The sequence below is a fragment of the Pollachius pollachius genome (assembly GCF_949987615.1).
Source record: "Pollachius pollachius genome assembly, chromosome: 1".
Taxonomy (NCBI): domain Eukaryota; kingdom Metazoa; phylum Chordata; class Actinopteri; order Gadiformes; family Gadidae; genus Pollachius; species Pollachius pollachius.
In genome coordinates, this window is record NC_136934.1 from 618,592 (window position 1) to 639,826 (window position 21,235).

Here is a 21,235-nt window from a genome sequence, read left to right on the forward strand (position 1 = left end):
AGGCCGCCGTCCTGGTGGAGGGGGGGGGGGAGGGGAGGAGGTGGTGGAGGTATGCAGCGAGCCACGGGGAGGAGGAATGTGCAGCAGAACCGGCCCCTGACCCGGGCTCCAACGCAGCGCAGAACCTCTGTGTTGACTGAGGGCCCTCCTACGTCACAACCTCCAGCCTCTCCTCCGTCAGCCTCTCCTCCGTCAGCCTCTCCTCCGCCAGCCTCTCCTCCGTCAGCCTCTCCTCCGTCAGCCTCTCCTCCGCCAGCCTCTCCTCCGTCAGCCTCTCCTACGTCACGCGTCCTCACAGCCTCCTCCTACTGCACCGCCCCTCAGCAGCGACAGCGAGTCATTGGCCGACGGTTACAGAGTTCCCTCCAATCAGCAGGTGTGACTGCGTCTGCTGTTCTAACAGTCTGAGGTTCTGTTTGTTGTTCTGTGTGTTCTGTGTGTTGTTCTAACAGTGTGTTGGTTCTCACTGTGTTGGTTCTGCTTTGGTTCTTACAACGTTGGTTCTCACTGCGTTGGTTGTGTTAGTTCTCACTGCGTTGGTTCTGCGTTGGTTCTCACTGCGTTGGTTGTGGTGGTTCTCACTGCGTTGGTTCTTTGTTGGTTCTCACTGCTTTGGTTCTGTGTTTGTTCTCAGTGTTGGTTCTCACTGCGTTGGTTCTCACTGCGTTGGTTCTGTGTTTGTTCTCACTGTGTTGGTTCTCACTGCGTTGGTTCTGCGTTGGTTCTTTGTTGGTTCTCACTGCGTTGGTTCTGCATTAGTTCTCACTGCGTTGGTTCTGCGTTGGTTCTCACTGGGTTGGTTCTCACTGCGTTGGTTCTCACTGGGTTGGTTCTCACTGGGTTGGTTCTCACTGCGTTGGTTCTCACTGGGTTGGTTCTCACTGCGTTGGTTCTGCGTTGGTTCTCACTGCGTTGGTTCTCACTGGGTTGGTTCTGCGTTGGTTCTCATTGCGTTGGTTCTTTGTTGGTTCTCACTGCGTTGGTTCTGCGTTGGTTCTCACTGTCGGTTCTCACTTCGTTGTTTCTCACTGCGTTGGTTCTGCGTTGGTTCTTTGTTGGTTCTCACTGGGTTGGTTCTGCGTTGGTTCTCACTGCGTTGGTTCTCACTGCGTCGGTTCTGCGTTAGTTCTCACTGCGTCGGTTCTCACTGGGTTGGTTCTGCGTTGGTTCTTTGTTGGTTCTCACTGGGTTGGTTCTGCGTTGGTTCTCACTGCGTCGGTCATATACTACAGTGATAATAGTGTTGCAATGACAGAAGAGCGCAGTGATAGTGTAATTAGTTACTACAAATAAAATACTTGAATGTTGGTGGTATTTTCTACCTTTCCTCCCAGGAAACCTAATTTATAGAACAGAGTATTTGTTTTAATAAATTACATCCCAGTAAAGGGGTACTGGTTCAGGTCCCAGTAATGAGGTACTGGTTCAGGTCCCAGTAATGAGGTACTGGTTCAGGTCCCAGTAATGAGGTACTGGTTCAGGTCCCAGTATAGGGGTACTGGTTAAGGTCCCAGTATAGGGGTACTGGTTCAGGTCCCAGTAATGAGGTACTGGTTCAGGTCCCAGTATAGGGGTACTGGTTCAGGTCCCAGTATAGGGGGACTGGTTCAGGTCCCAGTATAGGGGGACTGGTTCAGGTCCCAGTATAGGGGGACTGGTTCAGGTCCCAGTATAGGGGGACTGGTTCAGGTAAGTTCAGGTCGTCTTCCCGTTGATCAGATCTCTGGCTGAGGGCGGCCGTCACACCTGAGCCCGGAGATATTTCACACGGCCTCCGCGGGCATTCCTCTCCGCTAACACCAGGAACATCTCCAAATCCCCCCCAACAAGTAGGTGCCAAGTCCACACACTGGTGACCCCTAAGGCCCCCCGCCCCCCCCCCCCTCGTTGACCCCACGAGCCTCACCGCCCCCCCGTCCCGTCCTGTCTGCGTGACGGTCAGTACGAGGACGGCAGGCCGGTCACATGTCTGTCAGGGGATCTTCCAGTCTTCTAAAACCATGACTGATCCTCCATGTCTCTCTGACCAGTCCTACCAGACCAGAAACAGGACGTCCTGGATGAGAACACGACCAGCAGCTCAACCAATCAGGAGCCCTCCATTTTAGAACCCCAAATCATGGTTTTCCTTCAAAAGGTTGGAGAAGAGTGGTCAGGGTGTCGCTGTCCTGTACACCGCACCACCTCAGAGGTGGACAGGAACACAGTCTGTTTTGTCAGGCCTCGAGTTTGGGTGATATTAAATAGTTTGTTTCCATGTTCTTTGAGAATATGAAACCTAATTTAGATTGGAGCGAGATAGAAACACTAATTGGGAAAGCAGCATACGTCCGTAAAGAAATTAACAACATGACTGCCTATGTTTCCATATGTGACCCGAGCCTGCCCCCTGGTGGCCAACTCACAGAATTAACCCGGAGTATGACCCGAGCCTGCACCCTGGTGGCCAACCCCTACCCCACCACCCCAAAGAGACCACCGGAACACAAATCATCTGGGTCAGTCTTTTTATTGTCAATATCTCAAAGAACACACACACACACACACACATACACGCACGCACGCACGCACACACGCAGGGCCTATCAGCCCAACAGCTAGGAAACTCTGCTTCTGCGGGTCATCAACAACACAAACTACCAAACACATGCAGGAAACATTTGGTCCAATACAACGCAAACTTCATCTAGTCGACTATAAAAAACTGAAGGAGTCAAGAAGTCGTTTAACAAAAAGAAAGGCAGGAGGAGCCCGCCTACAGCTTCTTCACCGCCTCATCGATGTCACTGATCTGCTCCTTGAGCTGGCTCCACTGCTCGGCATTCAGCGAGATCCCTGGAGGAGGAGGAGGAGGAGGAGGAGGAGGAGGAGGAGGAAGAGAGGGAGAGGAGCAGGAGGAGGAGGAGGGGGAGACAGAAAGAGGAGGAGAGGAGGAGCAGGAGGAGCAGGAGAGGAGACAGCAGGCCGTGTTTAACCAGCAGTGATATGGCCGTGGCTGAGCAGAAGGAGGTGAGTTCTGTACCTTTCTTCCCGGGCTTCATCTCTCCGTCCGGGTTCATCCAGTACTCCCTGATGTCCACCAGCGTTTTGCCCTTGAAGTCCCTGACACTCACGTACCGCATCTTCCCGATCTGAAACACAGACGGAGGTCAACAACAGAGCCTCCTCCCTCCAGACAGTACACACTGATCCCAAACTGGAACCACAGCTGGGGCCTGGAGCGTCGCCTAGCAGCATGAAAGAGCCCTATACCTGCTATGCTAGCAGGCGCAGACGCCCGTCACTAGCTCTAAATGCTAGCAGACGCCCGTCGCTACTCTCTAAATGCTAGCAGACACCCGTCGCAAAGCTCGAAATGCCCCTCCTACCTGGAGCCCCGCCCCCTGGCCCCTCCCACTTGGAGCCCCGCCCCCTGGCCCCTCCTAACTTGACCCCCACCCCCTCCTACCTGGAGCCCCGCCCCCTTGCCCCTCCTACCTGGAACATGCCGTCCTCTACGCCGCCGCCGCCGCCGCCGCCGCCGCCGCCGCCGCTCTTGGCCGAGCCGCCCGCTCTCGACGGCTCTCCGCTCTTCGGCTTCTTGGCCGCTTTCTCCGGAGCGCTCGGCTTCTTCCGCTTCGCCTAGCAACACACCACGCCGTCAGCTGATTGGTGGTCACAGATAGAACCTGTCTCCTATTGGTCCTTGCATAAGGATCCCTTCTCAGCTATTGGTCGTCACAGACAGAACCTGTCCCTTATCGGTCGTCATAGATAAAACCGTCCTCTCATTGGTCATCACAGATAGAACCTGTCTCTTATTGGTCGTCAAAGATAGAACCTGTCTCCTATTGGTCCTTACATACAGATACTTCTCAGCTATTGGTCGTTACGTAGTTGTCAAGTCATTATTTTGTCATTAAGCAGACGCCTTTACGTAAACAGGCACAGCAAAGTTAGTCGGACGCTGTCCTACCTGTCACTCAGGACGTGGCCCTACCTGTCACTCAGGACGTGGCCCTACCTGTCACTCAGGACGTGGCCCTACCTGTCACTCAGGACGTGGCCCTACCTGTCACTCAGGACGTGGCCCTACCTGTCACTCAGGACGTGGACCTACCTGTCACTCAGGACGTGAACCTACCTGTCACTCAGGACGTGGCCCTACCTGTCACTCAGGAAGTGGCCCTACCTGTCACTCAGGACGTGGCCCTACCTGTCACTCAGGACGTGGACCTACCTGTCACTCAGGACGTGGGCCTACCTGTCACTCAGGACGTGGCCCTACCTGACCAGGTGAGTGATGAGTCTTACCTTGGTCTCTACCTCGCTGTCCGAGTCGCTGCCCGACGTGGACGACAGAACTTCCTTTGATTTCGGCATCCTGAAACAGATGTGGCTAGAGGTTTGAATAAAGGTTGACACTGCCCCCTGGTGGCCATCAAGGAAGGTTCCAAGAAATCAACCAATGAGAAACCATTGGCCAACTTAAGGCTGCAGTAGGGTGCTATATAGGCTGCCATAGGGTGCTATAGGATGCTATATAGGCTGCAGTGGGGTGCTATATATGCTGCCATAGGGTGCTATAGGGTGCTATATAGGCTGCAGTAGGGTGCTATATAGGCTGCAGTAGGGTGCTTTATAGGCTGCAGTGGGGTGCTATATATGCTGCCATAGGGTGCTATATAGGCTGCAGTAGGGTGCTATATAGGCTGCAGTGGGGTGCTGTAGTATAGTTTTTTCCATTATTCCCCCTAACAGCTGAAGGAATGTATTTAATTCTGAGTGGACACACGTTAAGGGTTTCGAAAGAATCACTACTACTAACTGAGTAGCTTGGGAAGAAGGAAATAAATTGCCACAATTGCAGTCACACACACAATACACATATAATTCACACACCCAACCGTCAGCATACAATCAAAACAGAGCTACACAGACTGCTGGCTGTGTGTGCGTATATGTAGGCTGTGCGTGCACACAGGCTGTGTGTGTATGTGTTTGCGTATGTGTAGGCTGTGCTTGAGCGTGTGTGAAGACCACCTCAATGGCCGCTCGTTCCCACTGCGCTCAACAATGCTCGCTTTCAGCAGCACGTGCACTTCGTGTTCATCTGCCCTCGAGTTTAGAGGTGAGCGCGTAGCTGTAGCATAATGTCGACTAGGAGAGCCCACGGCTCGTCCTGTCTAGGATGCTCCACTAGCCTAGCTAGCGAAGCATCCTAGCCAGGAAGAATAGCCTAGCCAGTGGTTAGCCTAGCCACTGAGCTAACAGCTAGCTCCTCTACCTGGTTTCTTATCCTAAGTTATCAAACGCTCTTCTAGCCTCATCCTGCGGAAGACTTCATCAGTGTAGCATCAAGCTGTGTTGCATAGCGCGTGCGGCGAGTTCTTACGTGTGTCTGGTCGCGAGGCTGTGGCGGTCTGGAATCGGCAGCTCGAGACGAGGAAAGACTTAAAGAAACCGCAGCTCAGCTGTGTGCGCGTGTACGTGTCGGACATGATGTGTGCGCGTGCGTGTACGTGTAGTGCGGTCCTCAGAATGAATTACTAATTCTGATAAATTCGTAAAAACCTTTCGCCAGTAATGGTCCACATTTACACCTTTTTGTTTCTTTAATTTTCAGCTTCTTTGACAATGTGTTCATTTATGTAGAGTTTGTTTTTTAAATCAGGTGCTTCTGTGAGATTAGGCTGGAGTTGACAGATATTGTTTTAATGACATATATAAAACTAAACCAAAACACACAAACATGTTTAAATATTCCCCACAGTGCAGGTTGCTATGGTTACGGTTCTTATGTTATATTATCATACGTCCTCACATCAGAGGAACACAGCCACCTGGGGAGGGGTTCAGTCCAGTTTAAACCAGTTTAAACCCTCTAGAACACCTAGAGAGGGGTTCAGTCCAGTTGAAACCAGTTTAATCCAGGGTCTGACCAGCATTAGGACTCTTGAGCTCTGATTAGCTTCAAGCAGAGCAGCAACAGGACAAGACGATGAGGGGTGAAGGACCACCATGGCCCCGCCCTGCTCCACCCTAACCTCAGGGGGCCCCGGGGGGGAGGTGCTTCTGGGGTCCCAGCGGGTCCAGGTGGTTCTGGGGGTCCCAGCGGGTCCAGGTGGTTCTGGGGGTCCCAGCAGGTCCAGGTGGTTCTGGGGGTCCCAACAGGTCCGGGGGGCAGGTGGTTGTAGGGGGTCTGGGGTCTGGGGAGGGCTTCAGGGGGGTCCCGGTCCTCTCACCTCCCGATGCCCCGGGCCAGGTTGGCGTCGGTCTCGGCGGCCTCCTTCAAGACCTGCATCATCAGCGCGTTTCTCCGGCGCGTCTCCTCCGCCCGCAGCGGGTTCGCCTCCGGGAGGTTCTGAGGGGACAACAACCGTCACTTCACTGGTCCTTCAACCATTAGCTACACTGGTCCTTCAACCGTCACTTCACTGGTCCTTCAACCATTAGCTACACTGGTCCTTCAACCGTCACTTCACTGGTCCTTCAACCATTAGCTACACTGGTCCTTCAACCGTCACTTCACTGGTCCTTCAACCATTAGCTACACTGGTCCTTCAACCGTCACTTCACTGGTCCTTCAACCGTCACTTCACTGGTCCTTCAACCATTAGCTAAACTGGTCCTTCAACCGTCACTTCACTGGTCCTTCAACCATTAGCTACACTGGTCCTTCAACCGTCACTTCAGTGGTCCTTCAACCATTAGCTACACTGGTCCTTCAACCGTCACTTCACTGGTCCTTCAACCATTAGCTACACTGGTCCTTCAACCGTCACTTCACTGGTCCTTCAACCATTAGCTACACTGGTCCTTCAACCGTCACTTCACTGGTCCTTCAACCATTAGCTACACTGGTCCTTCAACCGTCACTTCACTGGTCCTTCAACCATTAGCTACACTGGTCCTTCAACCATCAGCGTCACTCGTCCTTCAGCACAGCTCCAGGGTACCCCTAGTGACCCCAGAGCCTCTGGGGCAGTGGTTCTCAGATGGGGGGTCTGCAGTTCCCTAGGGGTACTTTGGAGCACTGCAGGGGGCACTCAGGAGATACTAATTTAAAAGAAAGCCAACTCATTTATTTCTCCAGTATGTGGTTGAAATCTAAACAAAGAGAAGAAAGGATAATCTGTGAAGGGGGTACACTAGTAGAAAGAGGGGGAGAACCACTGCTCCAAAGGACCAGAGAGGAACCTCCTCTGTAGAAGAGCGAGGAACTCAACCTCAACGACACAGCAACATGAGACACCACGTTCAGACAGGAACCCCTGCTTTACAATGTGAACCCCTGCAGGACATGAACTCCTGCTTTACGACGTGAACCCGCTTTACGACGTGAACCCCTGCTTTACGACATCAGGTTCTAACTAATATAGTTCACTTCAACACCATTAAGCCAAAAAGGCAATTAAAGTGACTGCTCCTGAGTGAAGTATCGTGGGGGTTTGATGAGGGACATCTTAAGATACCCCACGGGTATTTCCAAATGCCAAACAGAAAGGAGTTGACACCGAAACGAGCCCTGACAGCCTTGACCCGCACTGCGGGGGGCGCCACCATGTTGGAGAGGGCGTCCTAACGCCGCCATGTTGGAGATGGCAAGATGTAAACAAATACAAACCAATGAATAAATACGACTAATTGAGTCCCTCGATAAATGTAAGCATTACGGTGCTTTTTATCCAGTTTACTTTAGTGGTTTACAGGCCGATCTTGGCCTCTACAATTTGCTGCGACGTGACGCGAGGTTCAAAGTTCATGTGTACGTATTCACCCCTTGCTAGTGACGTCACGCAAAACTCGCGCGAATTATGAACTCCATGACGGACGGCGGAAGTATCGGAAAAGCTATGCTGTAGTTGGCGGACGGCAAGCAAAATAGACATTCTCTGGTACGTGTTCACTCGTTCGTTCGTGTACCATGGTTATTTCTTGTTGTGCAGTTGGCTGTGCCAATAGGCAGGGTAAAGCCAATGTTTCGTTTTACCGGATACCATTCGATGGGGAGAGAAGGCAGCGATGGGTTGCTGCTATAAGCAGAAAGGACTGGCAGCCCTCCAAGTACTCGAGGATTTGCAGCGAACATTTTTTACAAAATAAGATTCATGTATTTCCCAATTACTTGTACTTAATCTGTGTAATGCCATACCATCATCCATGTCCAGATGGAGACCCAGTCAAATTGTCATTTGTAACATGAGTGGCCTGTGTTATGGGCAAGTGCCAACTAGCGTGATGGGGCTGTGCAGTCTAACGTTACCCATTCACAAACGTAGCCTAATGTCAGAATTCACTGATCAGTCTCAAACAGTGTCATCTGTATCTTACACAAGTGGTTATTACAGATAGATAAGTAGGCTATAAGTCCACAGATACTGAGAGATAGATGGATAGATGGATAGATAGATAGATATAGATACATTCATAGATAGGATAGTTATAGGCAGGGGCCATGGTTCTCAGCGCCCTCTTGGTGGTACAGTAGCCTTCTCAGGCAGCTTCCCTATATTTTATGACTAGGCTCTTGTCATATTGAAGCTCACTCAAATTGAAGCGACTTGATGCAGTCTGAAGTTAAGTCTGTTTGGCACCTACCAGATGCCCTACCTCCAACGATAAACTTCCAGCTCGTCTACTACACTCTTCTGCTGGTGATTTTGCCGTCCGTCATGGCGTCGTCACGTGGTCATGGTCACGTGCTTGCAAGGGGTGAATAGAGAGGTGTAACGTCCGGAGATCAATAAGGTTACTCCAATACTGACATGGTCAGAAATATCGTCTGAACACCCCCAAATGCTAGGCTTTTCCAAACAACATGAATACATGGAGTCCTATATACTCAGATCTCACCGTCGCGCGTCCTGCCGCAGCGCCTTACCGCCGCAGGTCTTACCGCTGCGCCTTACGGCACGTTTCCCCTGCTGTATAAACTTCCTTTAGGTGTAGTTACACCACCACGACCACACTATTACTGCTCCTGGGTAACGAACATACCGTCCTGCTCCTGCTGACCCATAATCAATAATCACCTTCACCATCTCCTTCTTGCGCTCCTCGGACGGTACCACGATGTACCACAGGCCCAGCCCGCCGCCCACTGCCAGCGCGCACCACGCGTAGCTCACCACCTTGCGAAGTGCGCTCATGCCTTCTGTTTGAGTGAACGGTTGAGTTCAGATAGTGGACCAAAGCGCGCTGCGAGGCACCGGGGAAGTGTCAACGCATAGCACCAACTTTTTGTGCAGCGTTGTTGTCTGGTTACGTATCCACGGTCGTGTGTGCAATGCATTGTGGGCCAGGCGCTATATAACCGGTCGTCCTTCCCGATATCCTCGACCACGCACCAAGATACAGTGAACACCACCTTACAGCGAGGCTTATGGGGAACGAAGTAAAGATATATCTGTCATGTACGACAGATACACCTCTTTTATATATACCTAGATTCTATGCCTTTTCTTTGGTGTTATACATGCACTTTACGCGAGAGGGCACCAGATCTACACCTCATGAAAAAATGCATAATTAGCTTTTCATGGAGGATTACAAAAAGAAAGTGCCTCAGCATATTAACCGGCCCCAGTGTTAATGTTAATGCATGCTAATGCTGGGGCTGGCGGGGTGGTTCAAACGACACGTTAATACAAAAACAAATTTTATTCATTGAAGTTCAGATCAGACCGGAAGGATCAGACAGCTTTCATAGCTTTTCGTTCCCGCACATCGTCCCAGGGTTCTGCCAGGACCCCCTACCGTTCAACCCCTAGTTACAACCCTACCATCACACCAGACCCGGGTCCTCCAATAGAACCCGGGTCGGGGTCTACTGGAGGACCTGGGTTCTACTGGAGGACCTGGGTTCTATTGGAGGACCCGGGTTCTATTGGAGGGGTTTCCCGAAGTTTCCTCAGACCGCCTGTCAGTGGACCGGAGGCGTGTCTTGAGGAAACGTGTTTCTGGTCCCACGGTATCAAACATTAAAACAGAATACAAACAAAACAAATCCTTCCAACGTCCATCACAGCCTGAAAAAAACCTCAACAAGAGAAGAAATGTTCTGCGGAGAAATTAAGAAACCAAACATGGCGGGACAGTAGAAACGTGAGAGACCATGGAACATCTTCAAGTTCTGTGTTGGTCACACCGGTCACGCGGTCCTCACAAAACGGACCAGAGGGATCCCATACGATTAGAAACAATCCCCACTCCCGACAGAGCGCCCTCAGAATGCATCATGGGAGGTCCAGTAGGACTCCGGCGGCCATGTTGAGGCGTCCAGAGGTCTTCCTGTTCAGGACTTAAACCAACGTAAAAATACCTTATAAAAAAACTGGGTTAAGGTTAGGGTCGTTTCAAACACAATAATGTTTTCCCATAATGATATCATTTCCCAAACAATTAAGCAATGACCCCAAAACCATGACTATCACCATGACAACATACCTCCCATGACTATCACCATGACAACCCACCTCCCGTGCTCCTCTGATTCCCAAACCAAAGGCTGGATTGCGATGTTGAGCCCTTATTAAATTAACGGCCAATCAAACAAAAGAAAACCTTTTTCAACGGTATTAAATTGGACTTTTGATTGGATATCACAAATACACTTTTTTTCAGTCACAGTGTAATGACATGTGCCCTTTTTTTTACTACACTTCAAAGGGGACTTGAATGCAACACAGGACTGATCTGTTATTGCTCTGGGATACAGAGAAGACCTTTAGCCTTCCACAGGGAGCCAATGGGATCGCTAGGACATTTAGCGTTCCACGGGGAGCCAATGGGAACGCTAGGACCTTTAGCCTAACACAGGGAGCCAATGGGAACGTTATGACCTTTAGCCTTCCACAGGGAGCCAATGGGAACGCTGGGACCTTTAGCCTTCCTCAGGGAGCCAATGGGAACGCTGGGACCTTTAGCCTTCCTCAGGGAGCCAATGGGAACGCTGGGACCTTTAGCCTTCCTCAGGGAGCCAATGGGAACGCTGGGACCTTTAGCCTTCCTCAGGGAGCCAATGGGAACGCTGGGACCTTTAGCCTTCCACAGGGAGCCAATGGGAACGCTGGGACCTTTAGCCTTCCTCAGGGAGCCAATGGGAACGCTGGGACCTTTAGCCTTCCACAGGGAGCCAATGGGAACGCTAGGACCTTTAGCCTTCCACAGGGAGCCAATGGGAACGCTGGGACACGCCCTGCTGCCGTGGGTCCGGAGTCCCGCCCAGCGGAGGTTCAGAGAGCCCCAGTCCTAGCTCTCCTCCGGGGGCCCCGGGGGTCCGGCTCAGTCCAGGGAGATGATGTCCGAGATGCTGCCGGGCCCACCGCCCCCCCCGGTGATGACGCAGGTCTCGTGGGGGGGGCCCGCCCCGTGGAGGCCGGCCCCCCCATGGAGACCGGGCCCCCCGTGGAGGCCGGGCTCGTAGCGTGTGCTTGACGAGGTCACCAGGGCCGAACCACTAGCCCCCCCGCCGGGCAGCCCCCCGGACAGGGTGTCCAGGAACATGGGGGCCCGGTAGTGCTGCACACACACACACACACACACACACACACACACACACGGTATTTAAATAAAAGACATCATCAGCAGCATGAGATGTGTCTGAGCAATGTAGCCGGGGCATTCAACATGGCTACATAGAGCTACACATAGAGCTGCTCATAGAGCTACACATAGAGCTGCTCATAGAGCTGCTCATAGAGCTACACATAGAGCTAATGATAGAGCTGCTCATAGAGCTGCACATAGAGCTACACATAGAGCCGCTCATAGAGCTGCTCATAGAGCTACACATAGAGCTAAAAGCCAAGTTAAAAGTGAAAGTATTTGTGTATTAGTGTTCTACCTGGGAATCTGCTTGAATCAGGGAGAACAGATCCAGACCTGTAAGTAAAGTAGAGAGATTTATAAGTATAATACAGAATATATACTAATAGTAATGTTGACTCACAAGTCAATTCATAAATATCCTGTTATCAGTTTAGATTTAACATCAGCAGTTCTGTTCTTCTGGGTTCTACAGCCACAGTGAGCTCATGAAGACCCCTGAGCCTTCTCCAGGGCTAGAGGAGCTCCAGCCTCATGAAGACCCCTGAGCCTTCTCCAGGGCTAGAGGAGCTCCAGCCTCATGAAGACCCCTGAGCCTTCTCAAGGGCAAGAGGAGCTCCAGCTCCTGAGGAGAGCTGCTGTGGGCCTGAAGGCTGTAGGCCTACTCTGCATGTCTGTGGGGTTGGAGGTCAGGGTGGAGTGGTGGAAGGCTGTAGGCCTACTCTGCATGTCTGTGGGGATGGAGGCCAGGGTGGAGTGGTGGAAGGGCACAGCGTAGTCGGCCAGGGTGGAGCTCAGGTAGGGCGCGTCCAGACTGGGCACGGTGGGCATTCGCACCGACGACGGCTGGTAGGTCAACACTCTGAGACGGAAGACACAGGAGACAGACGACAGGACACACAGACACGTCAGGACACAGCTGGGCTGGCCTCTGATCACTGAGACCGCTGCCGGTCACTGAGGTCCAATATGTTTACCTGCAGGCTAACCCCTACCCGCTCTTTAGACCCATCAGGTTACTGTCTAACCCCTACCCGCTCTTTAGACCCATCAGGTTACTGTCTAACCCCTACCCGCTCTAGACCCATCAGGTTACTGTCTAACCCCTACCCGCTCTCTAGACCCATCAGGTTACTGTCTAACCCCTACCCGCTCTAGACCCATCAGGTTACTGTCTAACCCCTACCCGCTCTAGACCCATCAGGTTACTGTCTAACCCCTACCCGCTCTTTAGACCCATCAGGTTACTGTCTAACCCCTACCCTTTCTCTAGACCCATCAGGTTACTGTCTAACCCCTACCCGCTCTAGACCCATCAGGTTACTGTCTAACCCCTACCCGCTCTTTAGACCCATCAGGTTACTGTCTAACCCCTACCCGCTCTCTAGACCCATCAGGTTACTGTCTAACCCCTACCCGCTCTAGACCCATCAGGTTACTGTCTAACCCCTACCCGCTCTTTAGACCCATCAGGTTACTGTCTAACCCCTACCCGCTCTAGACCCATCAGGTTACTGTCTAACCCCTACCCGCTCTCTAGACCCATCAGGTTACTGTCTAACCCCTACCCGCTCTAGACCCATCAGGTTACTGTCTAACCCCTACCTGCTCTAGACTAGTGATAGTGATAGTACAGTGATAGTGATAGTACAGTGATAGTGATAGTATAGTGATAGTTTAGTGATAGTACAGTGATAGTATAGTGATAGTATAGTGATAGTATAGTGATAGTACAGTGATAGTACAGTGATAGTGTTAGTACAGTGATAGTTTAGTGATAGTATAGTACAGTAGTGATAGTGATAGTACAGTGATAGTGATAGTACAGTGATAGTGATAGTACAGTGATAGTATAGTTATAGTATAGTGATAGTTTAGTGATAGTATAGTGATAATACAGTGATAGTATAGTGATAGTATAGTGATAGTACAGTGATAGTAAAGTGATAGTTTAGTGATAGTATAGTGATAGTACAGTGATAGTACAGTGATAGTGTTAGTACAGTGATAGTGATAGTTTAGTGATAGTACAGTGATAGTACAGTGATAGTGATAGTACAGTGATGGTACAGTGATGGTACAGTGATAGTATAGTGATAGTATAGTGATAGTGATAGTACAGTGATAGTGTTAGTACAGTGATAGTACAGTGATAGTGATAGTTTAGTGATAGTATAGTGATAGTACAGTGATAGTATAGTGATAGTATAGTGATAGTATAGTGATAGTACAGTGATAGTACAGTGATAGTGTTAGTACAGTGATAGTACAGTGATAGTGTTAGTACAGTGATAGTACAGTGATAGTGATAGTACAGTGATAGTATAGTGATAGTATAGTGATAGTACCGTCAGCAGCAGACTCACCCCTTGCCGTGCACGTCCTCGGTCTTGGTCATGTAGAGGCAGCGTTTCTTAGGGAGGGGGTCCTCCTCCTCCTCCTCGTTCTCCGAGGAGGAGGAGGAGGAGCTGTCCAGGGTGAGGTCGATGACGTCAGCCTTCTTGGTGGAAGGCGAGGATGGCTCCGAGCAGACCGACACCACCGCCGGGCTGGGCCGCTGGGGGGCCGACGCTGGGGGGATTAACACCCAGTAATGATCACATGTCTACTGCTCAGCCAATCTCTGATCAATACTGATCACTGTACTGATCAGCCAATCTCTGATATCTCTGATAGGACCTTCTTCTAGAGACCTACCTTCTTCTAGAGGTAGACCTTATAGAGACCTACCTTCTTCTAGAGGTAGACCTTCTTCTAGAGACCTACCTTCTTCTAGAGATAGACCTTCTTCTAGAGGTAGGCCTTCTTCTAGAGACCTACTTTCTTCTAGAGATAGACCTTCTTCTAGAGGTAGACCTTCTTCTAGAGACCTACCTCCTTCTAGATAGACCTTCTTCTAGAGATAGGTCTCCTGTATGGTCTATGATCTGCTGGAGACCTACCTTCTACTTTGGGGATGCACTGGGATGACAGCTTCAGTGCCTCCTGCTTGGGCCTCATGGGACACCAGGTCCCGTCCTCCTGGAACTTTATCTCGTCCACGTCAGAGCAGTCGTTCAGGATCTCCATGAACAAGCTGCAGGAGACACAGGAGGTTTATAGCAGCAAAGAACCTGGAGATCAGTATCTGGCAGGAGATGAGACAGGAGGTTTATAGCAGCAAAAAACCTGGAGATCAGTATCTGGCAGGTCCACATCATTACTTCCTTCGTTCTACTGTCCAACAGAAAGGTAGGAGCTAACAGGACAGTAGAAGTTAACAGGACAGAAGGAGCTAACAGGACAGTAGGAGCTAACAGGACAGTAGAAGTTAACAGGACAGTAGGAGCTAACAGGACAGTAGGAGCTAACAGGACAGAAGGAGCTAACAGGACAGTAGAAGTTAACAGGACAGAAGGAGCTAACAGGACAGTAGGAGCTCAGAGGACAGTAGGAGCTAAGAGGACAGTAGGAGCTAACAGGACAGTAGGAGCTAACAGGACAGTAGGAACTAACAGGACAGTAGGAGCTAACGGTAGGAGCTAACAGGACAGTAGCAGCTAACAGGACAGTAGCAGCTAACAGTAGGAGCTAACAGGACAGTAGCAGCTAACAGTAGGAGCTAACAGGACAGTAGCAGCTAACAGGACAGTAGCAGCTAACAGTAGGAGCTAACAGGACAGTAGCAGCTAAAGGCCACCGACCCGTCGATGATGAGGCCCTCGTAGGCGGCCTTCTTGTCGCACACGGGGCAGATCCAGGTGGGCTTCTTCTCGTTCATCTGCAGGTAGAGCGCGGCGTCGAAGCACTGCAGGTGGGAGCAGGTCAGCGCCCGGCACGGCACCGTCAGCCGCATCTTCCCAAGCTGGAGGAGGACGGAGTCAGAGACCTCACACACACAGGACCTCATGAGTGGACTGACCGACGGACGTGGAGACAACTTACCGGGCACATAAGGGACACGCGGAGGCTGGTGGTGGCGATCTCACTGTCCGGGTCCGCGGTCAGCTTCTCTTTGACTGAACAGAAACATGTTGGGTTAACCCTAACCCTCACAGAAACATGTTGGGTTAACCCTAACAGAAACATGTTGGGTTAACCCTAACCCTCACAGAAACATGTTGGGTTAACCCTCACAGAAACATGTTGGGTTAACCCTCACAGAAACATGTTGGGTTAACCCTAACAGAAACATGTTGCGTTAACCCTAGCAGAAACATGATGGGGTAACCCTAACCCTCACAGAAACATGTTGGGTTAACCCTAACCCTCACAGAAACATGTTGGGTTAACCCTAACCCTCACAGAAACATGTTGGGTTAACCCTAACAGAAACATGTTGGGTTAACCCTAACCCTCACAGAAACATGTTGGGTTAACCCTAACCCTCACAGAAACATGTTGGGTTAACCCTCACAGAAACATGTTGGGTTAACCCTAACCCTCACAGAAACATGTTGGGTTAACCCTCACAGAAACATGTTGGGTTAACCCTAACCCTCACAGAAACATGTTGGGTTAACCCTAACAGAAACATGTTGGGTTAACCCTAACCCTCACAGAAACATGTTGGGTTAACCCTAACAGAAACATGTTGGGTTAACCCTAACAGAAACATGTTGGGTTAACCCTAACCCTCACAGAAACATGTTGGGTTAACCCTCACAGAAACATGTTGGGTTAACCCTAACAGAAACATGTTGCGTTAACCCTAGCAGAAACATGTTGGGTTAACCCTAACCCTAGCAGAAACATGTTCGGATAACCCTAGCAGAAACATGTTGGGTTAACCCTAACAGAAACATGTTGCGTTAACCCTAGCAGAAACATGTTGGGTTAACCCTAACCCTAGCAGAAACATGTTGGGATAACCCTGGCAGAAACATGTTGGGTTAACCGCTTTGGAGGAAAGCATCCATGATGTGAAACATGGTGGGCCTAAGGTGTGTGCTGTGTTAGCATCTAGCAGAATGTGTTGATGTCATTAAGGAGCTGGTAGGAGTCCTGCTGAAGGATTCCTACAGGTAGGCTGTTGACAGAGGGGCGTGGACACACAACTCTGAGGAAGAGGAAGTGATGCGTACTCAGAGCTCTGCTAGGAGGAAGTGATGCGTACTTAGAGCTCTGCTAGGAGGAAGTGATGCGTACTCAGAGCTCGACTAGGAGGAAGTGATGCGTACTCAGAGCTCTGGAGTGGTCGGGGTTCCGGATGCCCTTCATCCTCAGCCTCTGGAGGAGCAGCGGCGACGTCAGCTGCCTCACCAGGTACACCGACAGGGAGTAGGTCTGCACACACACACACACACACACACTGGCTCACCCTTGGGTCATGATGGTGCAGATGGGGTCATGATGGTGCAGATGGGGTCACGATGGTGCAGATGGAGTCATGATGGTGCAGATGGGATGTCGTACCTTTCCGATCTCCGGCGACCAGGTCACAGAGATCTGATTGGGCACGGCCGACGACAGGCGTACCAAGGAGGTGATGTTGAGCGCCCTTCCTGGTCGTTTCTGCTCCACACCATTCTTAGGAGGCGGGGCATAACCCTAGACGCACAACAACCACAAGATGAGGGAACGGCGACGGCAGGAATGCCAGGTGGGGGGGGGGGGGGGGGGGGGGGGGGGGAACTCACCGGCAGGGGGAACAGCTTCCCGTTGACCTTGATGCACAGGCTGTTGGGGTAGTTATCTTCCTGAGGACAGCTGGTCTCCGACAGACAGAACCTAGGAGACGACACGGGACAACACCTGCTGGGACACCTCTTCACCAGAGGACCACACGCTGAGGACAGCACCTGCTGTCTTCTAGGGATGGGCAACGATCGTCGAATAGTCGAATAGTCTGAGTCATGTAGAATATCGAATAATGAATGTGACTATCGTTATTTATTACACGGCTCTTCTCAATGCTGTTGAACGCTCCGTTCACTTGCATGGGCTTTCACAACTTCCGCTGGTGAATCATTTTTTGATAATTCACCGTTGCTAAGGATATAATGAGCGCTGTCAAGGAAAGTTGATTTCTTTGTTTCTATCGTATCACTCCGGAAGTAGTCTAGTAACTTATCAACCCCAGCGTCCTCGGTTGCTAAGCGACGTCAATGTCTTTGGCGGACTATTTCTCTGCTGATCAACACTACGAATGCTGGTAACAAGTAAATTGTAAAAAGACACACCGTGTGAAGTTATTTTTTTGGCCATAGTTTCCATATGCTAAAGACGTGTCTAGATCACGTCATGCAGGCTGTGTTCAGTAAAATAAATAGCGATCTGTTTTCGGCGCATGTAGGTCTATCTGCCTAAGCCCACGTTGAAATCATTTTGATGTTGAATGTTGATGCCGCAGTTGTTGAAATAAACAGATTGATTTCATACAAATCATAAAAGCCTCTCCCAGTGTCATTGTGTGTGCGTGTATCCGAGGTGCGTGCGTGCGTGGGGGGTTCTTGCTTGACCGATTTTCGAATAGTATTAGAATACTTCTCAGCGAATATCGAATAGTATTTTTGCCAGAAATGCACATCCCCAGTGTCGTCACCATAGGACAACACCCTGACAACACCCTGAGGACAACCCCCTGACAACACCCTGAGGACAACACCCTGACAACAACCTGAGGACAACACCCTGACAACAACCTGAGGACAACACCCTGAGGACAACACCCTGAGGACAACACCCTGAGGACAACACCCTGAGGACAACACCCTGAGGACAGCACCCGGTGTCTTCCCCACAGGACAGCACCCGGTGTCTTCCCCATGGGGGACTACCTGAAGTAAAGGGAGCCGTATTAACTCACCTCAGCTGGATCTGAACCATGTAGTCCCGCCGGCCGCCTGGAAGGAAGTCTCTGATAAACCAACAGACAGCTTGTTAGTGTGGCTCTGCCAGTGGTAGAAATACAGAGAAAATAAAGGAGATGTAGCTACAGCATGAACCATGTGAAGAAGGTCTCCATGATACAGGATCTTCTATCAGAGCGGAGGAAGGTGAGTCCTACCTGGAGATGCAAATCTCTCGTACTTGCTGGGGCGTCAAGGCGAAGATGAAGTACTTCTCTTGGTGGTAGCGCTGGACTGTGCTCGCTCCTGTAAAGAAAGACAAGCTCGGTCAGGAAGGGGTCAGCAGAGCAGGAGGGAGCCACAGCACTGCTGAGAGGACCAGAGAGGGCTCAGACCCAGGCTGGAGGGCTTGATCAGCACGTCCAGCACGTCGTAGAATGGAAGGGCCTTCATCTGCACGTCAGGGTGGACAGGGGGCGGGAGAGGCGCCGGCTGCTGGAGGTTCATCCTGCTGGTCCTGGAGGTCACCTGGAGGTCACCTGGAGGTCACCAGGAGGTCACACTGGAGCAACACCGAAACAAGGGGACTCCTGTAGAAATATCCGGGTTCCCTCAGCTCCCAGCTCCTTGGGAGAACACTGCAGACCTAGCTGAAACCGGGCCAGGAGAAGGGGTCAGGGGGGACAGGGGTCAGAAGACGGGGTCAGCAGATGGGGTCAGGGGTCAGCAGATGGGGTCAGGGTCAGCCGGGTCTTTAATCCCGGGGGGAGGGGGGCAGTGAGCTACTCTCCGGGGCTCCAGCGGTTCTCGAGACACCTTGAGTCCCTCAGCAGAATGTGGGGTTCAGGAACACTCCAGCTGGGTCCAACAACACTTGAAGCTCGGGAGTTCTGGAGAAAGAGGGTGAGGGTTATCTCTGTATAGCGATAAACAATAGGGCTACAATAAGGGTGTGTGTGAAGTTGTTTTGAGGTAGTCTGGTAGTTTGGCTGGTTTGAGGCCCTGTGGGCAGGCAGGTAGGCCCACAAGTAGACTGCGGACATTGGGGGTTGAAACCAGAACCCTTGGGCTGGGGTCAACCTAGCCGCTAGATGTCTAGAGTGACTATCTTAGCCCCTCTGAACAGATGAACAGTATGCCCAGAGCTATGGCTAAGCACTATAGACACCGTTGTCGACCGACAAAATGGTTCAATAGGTTCATAAGTCCTATACCTTACGACCAAATTCTCCAGTAAAAGGAGTAGAAGTAAAGGGGGACTGTTTAGGGTAATGAAGTTCTACCGGCCGTTTGTTAAACCAAAAATATGATGGCAACAGATTAAACCTCAACCATGTCCCTTCTCTGTGGAGCAGTTCAACCGGAGATTAGACTGACGCCGTCCTCCGCATGCAGAGCACCTCGGACCTCCTGCACAACAAGCGATCAAGACGAGCACATCTGCATGTACAACGCTGACGTCCCCTGGCGATACAATCGCACACATTGCAGGACCTTAACGTGTCACAAGACGTTAAATTCACCTTTACTTTAGAATCGAATTTAAAATGTTAGCTAAATCCTTCCCGCCGTCCGCTAGGCAGCTCCCTGTAGTCCTACAGAGTTACGATTAGGGTTAAATGATGTTGTTCATCTGGTTTTATTTTAAAGTAACAGATAATAACATTCGGTATCCACAGAGACTCTGAACACCTCAACAGCTTCCACTTGGAAACCTTCACTACAGATTGAAGCTCAAGTTTAACGTGCGAGTAAACTATAATCCCACTTTCCTGGGTCTTTCTCTACCATTGGTACAGCCTGCGGTAGGAGGCCTGTCAGGTAATGGAACGGGACCACCGTTTAAAACGGTTATATAACATGAATATACAGCTATTTATATTAATATTATAATTATATCTCAATAGGAACTATAAGCAGAAGCTATCAGCTAGCCACATGAAGCTAGCGTTCAACAACAGAGATCCGATCCCTGAGCCCTTCGACCTCCGCGGCGAGAGCCCGTCAAAGGAGAGTATAAATATATATATCGTTATTAAACACAAACACTCGGTGTTGTTCTCACTCACCATCACAATCCGCCATCTTGTCTTCGCGGTCATCCGCGTCATCCTCTCCTGACATGTGACCAGCGTTGCCAGATTGGGCGGGAAATCTATCTGGCAACACAGGTCACTTGACCAGGATCCCAAGCCCGTTCTCTCAATGATCGATGATCCATAAATACCAGCAAAGTTCCAAAAAAAAGAAAATGTGTGAAGTGTCTTTATAGGTAATGAATTATAATATCACAAATAAATCTGGATAACATCCTGCTTATTTAATATCGTAATTGCATATAATAAATAATACAATTGATTGGAATGGCCACTTGGGGCTCTACGTGAAGGGGGATAGCAGATGAGACATTTTAAAACCATTTTTATAACCTCTTCATTTGGGATGCGGAATGGATCCTTGTTTTCAATGTGAAATAACAAACTGAATTGGACTGTAGGTAAGGTTTAATATAGCCATAGCGCCATTGTGTTTCAGGTATCTGAATAAAACCATATGGATAGAAGGCAGCTCTCTAAATACACATTAAATATGAAATACCAAAATATACTAGGTATATAAAGGAATATACACAAGATAGATAAACCATATTGGTACATAATCTATAGATCCTTCTACTAGATCTCAGAAATCTAGGAAAAGCAAAAACATAACATACAAGGGAAATTATATAATAAGGGCTGGTATGGATAATAAGAACTAGGGTGTATATTGGGCAGACAGGTAAATTATATAATAAGGGCTAGTATGCATAATAAGAACAAGGGTTAGATCGTGTACAAAGGTATTCAAACAAGGTAGGTGAGGTATAGAAGGGATTTACCAAAACATTTGCAAACATATTCGAAAATGAAAACGCATAATAGGATAACATGTAT

At 50.2% G+C, this 21,235-nt stretch overlaps 3 protein-coding genes across 4 annotated transcripts; all 3 read right to left on the reverse strand.

The window, feature by feature from the left end:
• Positions 1–2,493: 2,493 nt before the first annotated feature.
• Positions 2,494–5,469, reverse strand: sub1b (SUB1 regulator of transcription b). Its single transcript, XM_079731170.1, has 5 exons — positions 5,375–5,469; positions 4,294–4,363; positions 3,478–3,621; positions 3,023–3,131; positions 2,494–2,835 (listed from the first exon to the last, which is right to left on the reverse strand). The coding sequence occupies exons 2-5, from the start codon at positions 4,360–4,362 to the stop codon at positions 2,756–2,758; spliced, it is 402 nt and encodes a 133-aa protein (XP_079587296.1). The 5' UTR covers position 4,363; positions 5,375–5,469; the 3' UTR covers positions 2,494–2,755.
• Positions 5,470–5,610: 141 nt separating this feature from the next.
• uqcc3 (ubiquinol-cytochrome c reductase complex assembly factor 3) lies at positions 5,611–9,248 on the reverse strand. The gene is made up of 2 exons (XM_079741520.1): positions 9,015–9,248; positions 5,611–6,343 (listed from the first exon to the last, which is right to left on the reverse strand). The coding sequence occupies exons 1-2, from the start codon at positions 9,129–9,131 to the stop codon at positions 6,221–6,223; spliced, it is 240 nt and encodes a 79-aa protein (XP_079597646.1). The 5' UTR covers positions 9,132–9,248; the 3' UTR covers positions 5,611–6,220.
• Positions 9,249–9,648: 400 nt separating this feature from the next.
• Positions 9,649–20,406, reverse strand: pias2 (protein inhibitor of activated STAT, 2). 2 transcript variants are annotated; one of them, XM_079729375.1, is made up of 14 exons: positions 20,369–20,406; positions 18,695–19,189; positions 18,518–18,605; positions 18,317–18,367; positions 17,148–17,238; positions 16,924–17,058; positions 16,689–16,794; positions 15,454–15,527; positions 15,213–15,373; positions 14,472–14,605; positions 13,896–14,100; positions 12,252–12,391; positions 11,828–11,865; positions 9,649–11,502 (listed from the first exon to the last, which is right to left on the reverse strand). In XM_079729375.1, the coding sequence occupies exons 2-14, from the start codon at positions 18,804–18,806 to the stop codon at positions 11,266–11,268; spliced, it is 1,572 nt and encodes a 523-aa protein (XP_079585501.1). In that variant the 5' UTR covers positions 18,807–19,189; positions 20,369–20,406; the 3' UTR covers positions 9,649–11,265. The 2 variants fall into 2 exon arrangements, with proteins under 2 accessions (XP_079585501.1, XP_079585500.1); XM_079729374.1 differs by having other exon boundaries at positions 12,195–12,391.
• Positions 20,407–21,235: the final 829 nt, after the last annotated feature.